Raw genomic sequence first — 12,455 nt, 5'->3', positions numbered from 1 at the left:
AATGTCCTTTGTGGCCTGAAAGGCCTCTGGCATGGACGGCACTGCCAGGTGCCGAGTGCCTCTGCCGCTCTCTGGGGTGGTGGGTGGGAATTGGCGCCGGTCTGAGGGTGGTGCCGCCGGCACGCTCCACACCGAGACCGCGGTGCTAGGAGGTCTGAATCTCTTGCAAATGCGACACTTGTCACTGTGGGTTTCCCCTAAGCACTTCAAACAGCTTCTATGGGGATCACTGACTCACATGGGTTTCTTGCAACAGCCAAAGTTTGAAGCCCAGGGACGGGGGCATGCCCGCTAGGCTAAGTCCCACTCGGGACTAACGAACTAACACTAAGTCTACACTAAGGGAACTATAAAACTAACAAATTTCTAACAACTATATACAGAAAGTTCTCACCTAGGCACAGTTGAGAGGAGTAAGCTTGCCGAGGGTGGGGGGAGCTGGCAGCACCCCTTATACCGCGGCATACGCGCACCACTCCAGAGGGCACCAGAGCTGGTCTCCTATGGATACCGCTGAGGGAAAAAACTTCCGGCACCCGTGCATGTGGCGAACACACACGCCTACAATGGAATGGACATGAGCAAGTACTTGAAGAAGAACCCGAATAAATGAATATAAATGTGAGCTAGAAGGACATTATAAATATATCGGGAGAAAAGCAACACAGGTCTATTGAGGTAAAGGGATCTCTAGAAAGAAGGTAAGCCCTTAATAAATGAGGAGAGATTAAAATGATGATTCTAAAATGGTTGCTACTGAACACTTTAAAATCCATTCTAGTAGGTAAAATAAAGAAAAGACATATTGAAAACTAGAAACTAATGAAGACCTTGTTAATATACAATACTTGTTGATAAAAGGCTGATAAAAGGAGGTCTTAGAAAAAATTAATACATACAAATCCATGGATCTGAAGTACATACAGTCCAGGGCAAAAGGGAATTACCTAATGAACTTTTGAAACTACTGGTAATTATTTATGAAGAGCCATGGAGAACTGAGGTGGTCCTGAAAGACTACACTTTAATTACAATTGCAGGTTCGTAAATACCTCAAGGATGGAGAAACAATAGAGAGGTGATAGTTATGGGAAGGAAATATTCAACCTGGAAAAATGAAAGCTAATATTGGGGGGGGAGGGCGGGGGGAATAATTAAAAAACAGATAGTCAGTGGGACGAAGGTACGTAGACCTAAGGAACAATAGCAGACAGTAAACTAGACATAAGCTTGCAAGCTGACTTGCAGCCCAAAAGAACCAATATAGTTCAGGGCCACACATGCACAAGTTACAGCTGTCCTTTAAAAGGTACTGGTGTAACTGCACATAGAACACTATATCCAGTTTTGAGTAACTAAAGTATCAGAATGATATTAGCAAATGGTTAAGGGCCTGGAAGGACTCATTTATGAAGAAAGATTAATGTAAGTAAATATATTCAGCTTGATCAAATAACAACTAACATAGGCTGAATATGATAGTCCACAAGATTTTGGACGTGGAAATACTTAGAATGAAGAGAAAACCCTCAGGGTGATCCAAGAAGTAATGGAATGAAAGTGAGCAATGGGAAATTTAAGCTGATAATCAGGAAATAAATCCTTAAGAATATTCATAATAGTTCACATTTATATAACACTTTACATCTTCAAAATGCTTTGCAAATATTAACTAATTAATGTATTAGCCTTCCCTTAGGTGAAATGAAACTTTCAACTCCCGAATCCCTAAAAAGCTAAGTTTGAAAAACCACTGGAAAACACACAGTAGGGAACAATTTGCCCCTGGCTGAAAGTATGGACTAGATGCCCTACATGGACTTTTCCCCATCTCTAGTTTTTACCATTCTTATACAGAAGGGAAAGGGCTGAGCATGCCACACAACATTACATGAAAGCCAGATTCACTACAGTGACATACCACAGGTTGTTTCCTTTCTCTAGACACAGAGAGATCTATATACCTAGGAAAAAGGCAAAAAGGAAGACTTAAAAGAGGGTTAGATAAGTGAGGTGGCCAGCATAACAGAGGAGAACCTAATGGACAGCTTTGTTTTCTGGCCTAAAGGCAAGAATATTCAGAAGAGTCATTTCTGCAGTCCAATGCCTCTTAACTAGACAAGCTGTTGGATTTTAGTATATACTGACATAGCTGCTGGTGACACCAACATACACTATTTACTGTTGCAAAGACACAGAACTGGAGGATTGCCTTGTCTGTTTGAAGTCAAGCAATATTCTTGCTGCTAGAGCTAAAAAAGGTTCTGCTAAAAGGCACAGAAACACGTATTGTATCGAAATACTGAAGGAAAAATTAAGAAACATCAACAGAACTCACTGTATACAAGAGAAAATCAACAAGGAAGTAATGTCAGCAACTGTACAAGCAGAGCCAGTTCACTCAGTAGCACAAATGTAACTTTTCCTGAGAGTTATGGAAGGACCTAAGACTCGGTAATGCAACCAAGTAAACGCAGCCATGCCATCACAGGGAGAAGGGAAGCTAGGTAATTTAGAAAGGTTACTCTCCACTTTAGCTGAGGCCTCCAAACTCAATACAGTTTATAATATTAATGGTTAATGAGAGTAGTAAGGTCATTCTGAAATGGTCTTGCAGAAGCTAGATTTTCAGAGGGGAAACAATCTGAATACACCCTGAGGTTTTGCCATTGACAGAGAAAAAAAGAGAAGGGGCCTTTTCAACAGGCACCAAATGAAGCAGATTGCTTGGGTTCACTAGTTACTCATTTCAGCCTCACTCAAACAAAAGTCTGAGGAATTTAGCAATGAAAAGAGTAGTTATCTAAGAGTAGTTCAGTCAAGGTGGAAGGGCATATCAAGTGGGGTCCCGCAGGGATCAGTTCTTGGTCCAGTTCTGTTCAGTATCTTCATCAATGGTTGAGATAGTACACTTATAAAGTTTGCAGACAATACCAACCTGGGAGGGGTTTGGAGGATAGCATTAAAATTCAAAATGATCTGGACAAACTGGAGAAATGGTCTGAAGTAAATAGGAAGAAATTCAATACGGACAAATGCAAAGTAGTCCACTTAGGAAGGAACAAATCAGTTGCACACATACAAAATGGGAAATGACTGCCTAGGAAAGGGATCTGGGGGTCATAGTGGATCACAAGCTCAATATGAGTCAGCAATGTAATACTGTTGCAAAAAAAAGCAAACATAGTTCTGGGATGTATTAGCAGGAGTGTTGTAAACAAGACACAAGAGGTAATTCTTCCGCTCTACTCCACACTGATTAGGTCTCAACTGGAGTATTGTGTCCAGTTCTGGGCACTACATTTCAGGAAAGATGTGGACAAATTGGAGGAAGTCCAGAGAAGAGCAACAAAAATGATTTAAGGTTTAGAAAACATGACCTATGAGGGAAGACTGAAAAAAATGGGTCTCTATAGTCTGGAGAAGAGAAGACTGAGAGGGGCCCTGATAACAGTTTTCAAGTACATAAAAGATTGTTACAAGAAGGAGAGAGTAAATTGTTCTCCTTAATCTCTGAGAATAGGACAAGAAGCAATGGGCTTAAACTGTTGGATATTAGGAAAAACTTCCTAACTGTCAGAGTGGTTAAGCACTGGAATAAATTGCCCAGGGAGGTTGTGGAATCTCCATCGTTGGAGATTTTTAAGAGCAGGTTAGACCTGTCAGGGATGGTCTAGAGTGCAGGAGACTGAGTTAGATGACCTCTCGAGGTCTCTTTCAGTCCTACAATTCTCTGATTCTAAGACGAAGATTAGGGGCACGTCTACACTACTGCTTCAGTCGATCTAACTTATGTCACTCAGGGGTGTGAAAAAGATATCCCCTGAGCAACACAAGTTACAGTGACCTAAGCGCTGTCCGCACGGCACTGTGTCAGCTGGATATGCTCTCCTGCCGACACAGCTTCCGCCTCTTGTGGAGGTGGAGTAATTATGCCGACAGGAGAGTGCTCTCCCGTCAGCATACAGTGTCTTCATCAGACACGGTGCAGGCTGTGCCGATGTAGTGCTTCTAGTGTAGACCTGCCCTAAGACTGCTCTGGAAATTGATGCAACAGTTATATGTGGGAGTGGAAACACTATCAGGATGATGTGCAGGGTCTCCAGATATATTCTGTGGACCCAGGCGTGAAGGGCATGTGCATGGGGATCATTACTACTAATTATTTGTATTACAACAGAGCCCAGAAGCCCCAGCCAGGATTGAAACTCCACTGTGCTAGTGATGTACCAGAAAGACAGTCCCTCTCCCAAAGAATTTACAGTTCACACAGACAAAAGGGGGGAGAACATTAGTACAAGTTTTAAAATTTACCAGTTAAAAAGCTGCCACATGAATGTGGTTCTGTGTACACTAACCAAGCCTGGCCAATAACACCACACACAAATATGTAGTTCTAAGCACAATCAAATCTCATGCCTCAGGATGTCATCTGATTGTTTTCCTTCCCTGTCCCCAGAGAGCACTGTTCAGCTAGGTAAGTGCACTGTGGCAGGAGATCAAGAGTTTGCCTTCCATTGAAGCATAAGGTACTGGCCACTGCCCAGGAAAGATTCCAGACTTGATGGATTGAAGGTCTGAGCCCGCAGGGCAAATCCCATATTCCAATAGGGGACTATGTCTGGAAGAAATATCTATATCCTTGGTTTTATTTTCGCTTAGAAATATGTTATCTGTCCCTAATGAAAGACTAAAATCTGAAGCAAAGGAAGTCAGTGTGTGCCCCTGGACCAGTTCAGTTACAGCTGGCATGAACTAGTGGAGCATGGAGGGAGATAGGAAGCAGGCAACTAGAATAGAGACAAGAACCTTGCAGATTCCATACACGGATGTAACTAGAAAATGGAGCTTAAGTGCGTGTGCGTTAAAGGAGCCCAAACATGTAACAGAGGGATGCCAATTAAAAAGGTACTAAAAACAGAAGACTTCAACTTCAGTGATTAGTGCTAGGTAATTTGCCTTGTGATAAACAAGCTATCCAACTCAGTAAATAGACACAAGGCCGTTCTACAGCCTGAAAGCTCTTTTCTTAACTTTTTCTGGTGCCACAAAAAACGCCAAAGCAGTACGTCAAACTTTGCCATGCATCTCCATGTCCCAGGTTCCAGCATCCCCATGAGACGTTTCCTCAAAAGGGCTGTGTGGGGGCAGATAACTTCTTCAACTGCCAGGCCAACAGAGACAGCATGTAATTTTCCTAATTGAAGCAGAATGAGAGGGATGAGGGGAGAAACCAGGATTTTTTGGAGGAAGATGTATGTGGATAGGAAGATAATTCCTGGGAATACCCTTATCACAGAAAAGAAATCCTCCAAATAATGTGAAAAATCTCAATTTCACTACTGCGGTACTTCTAGAACAAAAGAAAAGAAAGAATGATGGTTAAAAATAAATAAAAAGGAAAACCATCAGTGAAAATTGCTCCTGAAACTTTGCAGAAATTTTTACGGCTTTCTCTTGCTTAAATTGATTGGTGTAGCGATGTTATAAAATGACTATTAGGATTCATTGTGCACAACAGAAAGTGCTGAAATGTCAACCGACTATACAGCAGAAGTAATGGGTCCTGAACCCCGGTTAGTCAAAAATGATTTTGTTTCAAATTAGAAATTGATTTTTTTGGACACAAGCCCTTTACAGGCTTCCAACTTTTGTAGCTGTGCCTTGGAAGAGATTAACCTCAGCCACTGTTTGGGTCCAGTCTGATGATACCCTTTCAAAAGTTTCGGCACAGGGTCTGCTTTTTAATGTCGGTACGGTCTTAACCAATAATACAAGCTATTTGTTCCTTTGAGAACCGCACCACATTTTTTCTCATTTTGCCTTTTTTTATATATATATATATATATTTTTTATGCTGACACAAACTGGTTGACAAGTTCAAAAAAAAAAAAAAAGCCAGTTCATAATTGAACGAAAAGGTTGTGTTAGGCTCTGCAGTGAAACCGCCAAACTGCTTCTATTTTCCCCCTCCCCTTCCCAAGAAAGACAGCTTTCGCCACATCGTAAGTGGAGATGCTACGCGAAGAGCAGGATAGATTCTAGTTGCAAAAACATCCTTGTGTGGCAAAATATCAGGTTGTGATGGTGGTAGCCATTACTCGGGGAGGAAGAGAGTGTGAAGATTACATCACAAAAAGCAAACCCCATCAAGCTTATTCTCTGTTTGCTGGAAAAGCAAAAAATTGCTGAAGTAATTCTTTCTGGGAATAAAGGACTGGGTTTTTTTTTTTGTCCCATGTTAGGAACTCCAACAAAATCGCTTGCAGTTTGCTGGGCTTTCTACATCTTCTGTTACATTTATTATAGCTACATTTTGGTTGTTTTAAGCAATTTAGAATCCTCTCCCTCTTCCTTGGGATTTAACTGAACCACACATGAATACATGCCTATAATTACTAAATGTCATACGCAAACTCACATTACAAGACAGAATATGCTTCATCTTACCTCTTCTAGACCTGCTGGTTTCCTTCTTTCCATGCATCCACATGGCTCCTTCTTCCACGTTTGCACTAAAGCCAACTGTTCTCCTTCCCAAGCTGCTCCCTCCACTGCTCCCTGGTGTTTTGGACGCTTTGCCTAGTGCCGGTGTTTTGGGAAGGCAATCTTCATACTTAGACCCTGGAAAGCTGGAAGGGGTGAAAGGTCACGAGCTGTTAACATGTTGCACATCATCACTGCACTGTTTGTGCAGTTTGTCTTGAAGCAGCAATATTCTAGTTGTGCTGTGGCTTCGTTTATTTTCTCTAGCATTTTAATGCCCGAGCATGCTGGGTAGGGATCAAAGTGTTAGCCAGTTACTTTAAATGGGAGACTCCAGGGAATTCCCAGGCTCTCAACAACACAAAACATTTCAGAACATGCACTTCAGTGACATTTTCAGTGTAATTTAAGAGAGCACATCCACATTTTTAGCAAACAATGTTTTAAGGTGTGTAAATGCACATATCTGACTCAGAAACTTACATGAGATTTATCTCCCTGCTTATAGCTAAATGGATTCTTTACAGGTGTTTCTATGGGAGAGACAAGGTTGGTGAGGCAATATCTTTTATTGGACCAACTTCTGCTAGTGAAAGAGACAAGCTTTCAAATTTACACACAGCTCTTCTTAAGTGTCAGGGTAAATGCTCTTCTCTGCAGCCATGTGGGCTGGAAACAGACTCTTTTTAACAAAAACTGAGATTCTCATGTAATCACTTGACTCCAGGAGCTAGGTCTTTAAGGAAAATACCAAACATCCTGAGACTTATGATTGAATTGCAAGTGTTCTATGCCATTATCTAAATCATCATCAATGATTTAAATAATGGCATACAGAGTACACTTATAAAGTTTGCAGACAATACTAAACTGGCAGGGGTTGCAAGTGCTTTGGAGGATAGGATTATAATTCAAAATGATCTGGACAAACTGAAGAAATACTCTAAAGTAAATAGGATGAAATTCAATAAGGACAAATGCAAAGTACTCCACTTAGGAAGGAATAGTCAATTGCACACATACAAAATGGGAAATGACTGCCTAGGAAGGCGTACTGCGGAAAGGGATCTGGGTGGCATAGTGGACCACAAGCTAAATATGAGTCAACAATGTAACACTGTTGCAAAAAAAAGCGAACATCATTCTGGGATGTATTAGCAGGAGTGTTGTAAGCAAGACACGAGAAATAATTCTTCAGCTCTACTCCGTGCTGATTAGGTCTCAACTGGAGTACTGTCTCCAGTTCTGGGCGCCACATTTCAGGAAAGATGTGGACAAATTGGAGAAAGACCAGAGAAGAGCAACAAAAATTATTAAAGTCTAGAAAAAATGACCTATGAGAGAAGATTGAAAAAAATTAGGTTTGTTTAGTCTGGAAAAGAGAAGACAGAGGGGATCTGATAACAGTTTTCAAGTACATAAAAGGTTGTTGCAAGGAGGAGGGAGAAAAACTGTTCTTCTTAACCTCTGAGGCTAGAACAAGAAGCAATGGTCTTAAATTGCAGCAAGGGAGGTTTAGGTTGGACACTAGGAAAAACTTCCTGTCAGGGTGGTTAAGCACTGGAATAAATTGCCTAGGGAGGTTGTGTAATCTCTATCCTTGGAGATTTTTAACAGCTGGGTAGACAAACACCCGTCAGGGGTGGTCTAGATAATACTTAAGTCCTGCCATGAGTGCAGGGAACTGGACTAGATGACCTCTCGAGGTCCCTTCCAGTCCTATGATTCTATAAGGGAGCTGGGAAGCAAACCACATGTCAGGGGAACAAGTCTGGGAACAGGAGGGAAGCTGGGGCCAGGAAGAAAAGATGTGGAGTGTTTGAAGTAGAAGGTGCAGGTGTCTTGGTAAAGTCAGGGCTCTTGGCAATAGAAGGGATGAAGCATGGAGAGTAGGGGATGAAAAGTCTGTGGAGGTTGTTGAGCAATGGCTGAGGGAAGAGAGTTCTGACTGAAGGAGCCAGTGACTGGGAGCTCCAGGAACCTCATTAGCTCTGCAGGGCTGAGTTGCATGGGGTGAAGCTGGAGAAACAGAAATGCATGGTTTGAGCTAGGGAGGAAAAGTTGGCATTGGGGTTCATGGAGCAAGTATTATTGTAGTTGCCACAGACACATGCAATTATGAAAGGAAACATGGGAAAGGAGATGTCCAGGAGATCACCTCTCCATTATTAAGAGGTGGTACACACTGCGCAAGTGCATCAGAACCTCTGCCATACGACCTGTGTGTGGGCAAATATGCTTTGAACAGATACTACAGAAATGGGAATATCATAAGAAATGTAACCACCTCTGCACCATTCCCCTTGGTGAAATTAGTATGCATGCTTTCACCTTTTGCCTTGCCTATTGAAGGTCCTTTCTCGATAGCCCCCTGAAGAACCAATTCTCCTCTGCCACCCAATCATTTCCAACTTCTGCCCTCAGTGAAAAGCCTATTGCCTGTGATGGGGATGCCCACCAGGTGTAGCTGATTAGACCTGTGATTGACACAAAGTAATCAATTTGGAATATGATGCATATGAAGGAATAGAATTCAGCGTATCTCCTCATACCTCTGCAGTGCTCGCAGATGTAAAAAAAAAAAAAAAAAAAAAAAAAATCGGGAAAATCTTATGATTAAGTCAATAGAATAAACACACACAGAAGATCTATCGAGTATATACGTGCCGTTTTACACAGACACCCCAAAGAATGTATACTTCAATAGTTTGGGGCACAGTTTCTATGAAATATGCTATGCAAAATGAATTTGAACAATATTTGCATGTAAAAGATTATGCTACTGAATATAGTGTACACGAGGAAAAAAGGTGGATGGATCTCTGATGTTTCCATCAGAAAATGATATCTAAATTAAAAGTCTCAAAATCAATGTGCTGTACCAGTCATTGTGTAATGGGGCCCTCTGTGTCTGTTGGACAATTAGTTCTACTCCTGTATTATTAATGCAGAACGTTATGTAATGGCTCATGACCTATAATCACTAGCTGAAGTGTTGGCTAAAACTTCTCTGAATAACCTCCATTTACTTTAGGGCTTCTAACTACATGACCGCTAATAATGTTGCACAGTGGCTATTAAAATGTATGGCAGACTAAATTAGTATCTTATTCGAATTACATGAAATTAATCTACTAATTCCTGCAATGTACAGTGTAGAAAGGGGTGGATTAGAACCCTAACTACTGATGAAAGGGCCTGAAAGACTCACTGGTTAAAAAGGTCTTCACAAAAATACAGGATTATAGAGATATTTTCCCCTCGTGCTTCTGCATGATTAAGAGCATTTAAAGATATTTAAGGTGGCAGCCATTATTTGGATGTTTTCTGGGTTTTTTAAATACATATAATTAGAACTTTCAAATCTTTTCTGAAGACAGTTACCCTTGAGTTGTAAATGACTGGGAGAAGGTTACTTTGCTGGCACAGTGAGATACTCTTTACATGGTGAGGTTATACCTAGAATACCGAGTTGGGTTTGGGTAACACTGCCAGAGGGAATTCAGAGAAGAGAAACAAAAAGGATTAGGAGGTTGAAAAGGTTAATACAAAGAAACAATAAAATGCTTATATAATAGCTTGGCTAAACAATGAATTGGGGTTTATTCCTTCAGTCTTTAAAGGAATTCCTTTAGTCTTTAAAGTTTTGCTTGAGTAAGGACTGCAGAATCAGACCCTAAAAAGGGACACACTGAACATCTATTTGAAAGGATGTAACCACCAAGGAGGAAGGGGAAGAGTGGTACAAGATAATGCTAATAAGGAGCAATGTACTGAAATGAAACAAAGAGGATGTTCGGAAGAACTAACCCGTGACAGAGTTCCATGAGGCAGTGGCATGATGGAAATTTCAAACTAGAAAATATACCAACGGGAAAAATCCTGCACTGGCAGGGAGACTGACTAACTGAACTAATGGGTCCTTATCTATTTCCAGTTTATATGATACATCAATACATTCAAGTGTAGCTTGATTAATATGACTTTGTACAGGACATGGTCATCTTCAGTGAGCTTTATCATTACTACCTGAAACAGGACCACTGAGAAGAATGGCAAAAGAGGTTAAGGTACCTACTAACCCACAGACTAATGCCGGAGCAGCCAACAAATTCTACCAAAAAAGGAAGAGGCTCTTTCTCTCATTTCTCACCTCCTAGCTTATGAATGCCTAAACTCTCCAAGAACAATAGGGAACACGCCCTGAACTTGTTTCCATTTTGGCTATGCCTCATATCGTGATATCCCTGCTGAGCTTGAATGGCAAATTTTAAATGTCATTCAGGACCCACTGAATACTGCTAGTATTTGCATTCCTTAAAAAGTAAAAAAAAAAACATTAACCTTTTGTTTTATTGAATTAAAATGCCATGGAAATGCTGATGTAGCCTTCAGAGACCGAAATACTTTTACAAAGAAGAATAGCTGTCATTTATTAGACACAAAGAACAATTACTTGATAGGATGCTTTCTGACAAAAAGCAGATTGGTATTCTCATCATAGAAAAGGCATTGTAAAAAAAAAAAAAAAAAAAAAAAACCCTAGCACAGACCTCTGAGACTTGAATAATTTAAAGCTGCATTTGGTGCAATTTAAATTTTTCTTTAGGGAGGCAAAGTTAAATACCTTTAATTTGTTCTAATTATTTCAAATTTGCAAGTTAATTATGGCTGATCATTAAATAACAAAAAGGACTATCGTCTCCGTAGAGTTTTACCTCCTACCCTCTGCATGGCTTAAGCTAGATTTTAGTATGCATGAATTAACTTTCTAAATAATCACACGGTTTGACTAAATGGCTCAGTAAAATGAGCTCTGATCCTCAGAATAAGCATTAATGGACATTAGGAAGGCTATTGGGACCCATGTTACTTACATTATAAGTATTTTTAATGGGGTCTTATTTACTAATCTTTATGTACTGTTCAAGTTAGGGCACCATATAGATACATTATTCTGCTTTAATAGAGGAAAGTCACTTCCTCAGCACACTAAATAAATGTCCATTTAGAGCCAACTAAATTCGGTTTTAAATAAATGCCGGGAACCTCGGATAGAATGTAACTTGTTTTAGCTGCTCACGCTGATGAATCAATCTAACACAATGCTGGCCTTGCTCTCCAAATGGAATTTTACAGATCTGTTGATGTGCTAAACTACCCACGCAGCAGAGAAGCTCTAATCCTAAACAGCAGAACAGCGCTAACTATAAACCTTTTGGGTGTAAACAGGTTGAATCTGTTTCCTGTTCTATAGCCAGTTTTCAACTGACTGGTTCCCAGCCATCAATTCTGGAGTCTCACCTTCTACTGAACTCTGACCTATACACACATTTTCCAGGGCAGATCAGCTGTAGCCAGAGAACACAAGATTACATCAGGACCAGTCAGAAACCCACAAATGGGAGGCAATTCATGCCTCCAATATCTATGTTCAACAGATGGCTACCGTAATGTTACCCTGTTGAGTCCTGGGCTTGGGAGTTTAGCCATCAGTACAGTAACAGATTGCACTGGTGGGTATGTTCCAAAAGCAAACTTTGCAGTAATGTTATTTTTCCAGTCTGCACTTTCTGCTTGTAAAAAAATCCCACCAACTTTATTAATGGTGCCAGGGTGCAATTTGCTGCAATTACAATCTGGCCAAGAACGTGTAACATTTAATGGTGCAAGAATGGTGATCAGCACAAGCAATACATGTTTGATGTTGGAATCCCCTTAACCATTAAGGAAACTTAGCGATTCCCAGGGGGATCCACCTTAGACATGGGAGTTGGATGCCTAAATGCCTTTAAAACTTTAGCCCTAAGTGACTTGCAGAAGTCTGTTGTGAATCAGGGCATTGAGTCCAGGTCTCAAGTCTTAGACTAGTGTCCCAACCACTGAACCATCCGGCCTCTCACGTGCTGCTAGGTCATGCCCACTCTCTGTCCAGAAGTAGCAAAAGGGTGGGCAGCAGAGGCTGAGAG

At 40.9% G+C, this 12,455-nt stretch overlaps 1 protein-coding gene across 6 annotated transcripts in view; it reads right to left on the bottom strand.

Annotated features, from left to right (window-relative positions):
- Positions 1 to 12,455, bottom strand: part of KIAA1328 (KIAA1328 ortholog) — a 262,488-nt gene that overhangs the window by 58,577 nt on the left and 191,456 nt on the right. For 4 of the 6 annotated variants that reach the window (XM_065598669.1, XM_065598670.1, XM_008166361.4 and 1 more), the window contains one exon: positions 6,451 to 6,632. In XM_065598669.1, coding sequence (XP_065454741.1) covers positions 6,451 to 6,632 — 182 coding nt within the window. Of the gene's footprint in view, positions 1 to 5,034; positions 5,198 to 6,450; positions 6,633 to 12,455 lie in introns of all 6 variants that reach the window. The other 2 variants (XR_010602080.1, XR_006174509.2) reach the window with 1 other exon arrangement.

This window comes from Chrysemys picta, chromosome 6, assembly GCF_011386835.1.
Source record: "Chrysemys picta bellii isolate R12L10 chromosome 6, ASM1138683v2, whole genome shotgun sequence".
Taxonomy (NCBI): domain Eukaryota; kingdom Metazoa; phylum Chordata; order Testudines; family Emydidae; genus Chrysemys; species Chrysemys picta.
This window is presented reverse-complemented; position numbering and strand designations above follow the sequence as displayed.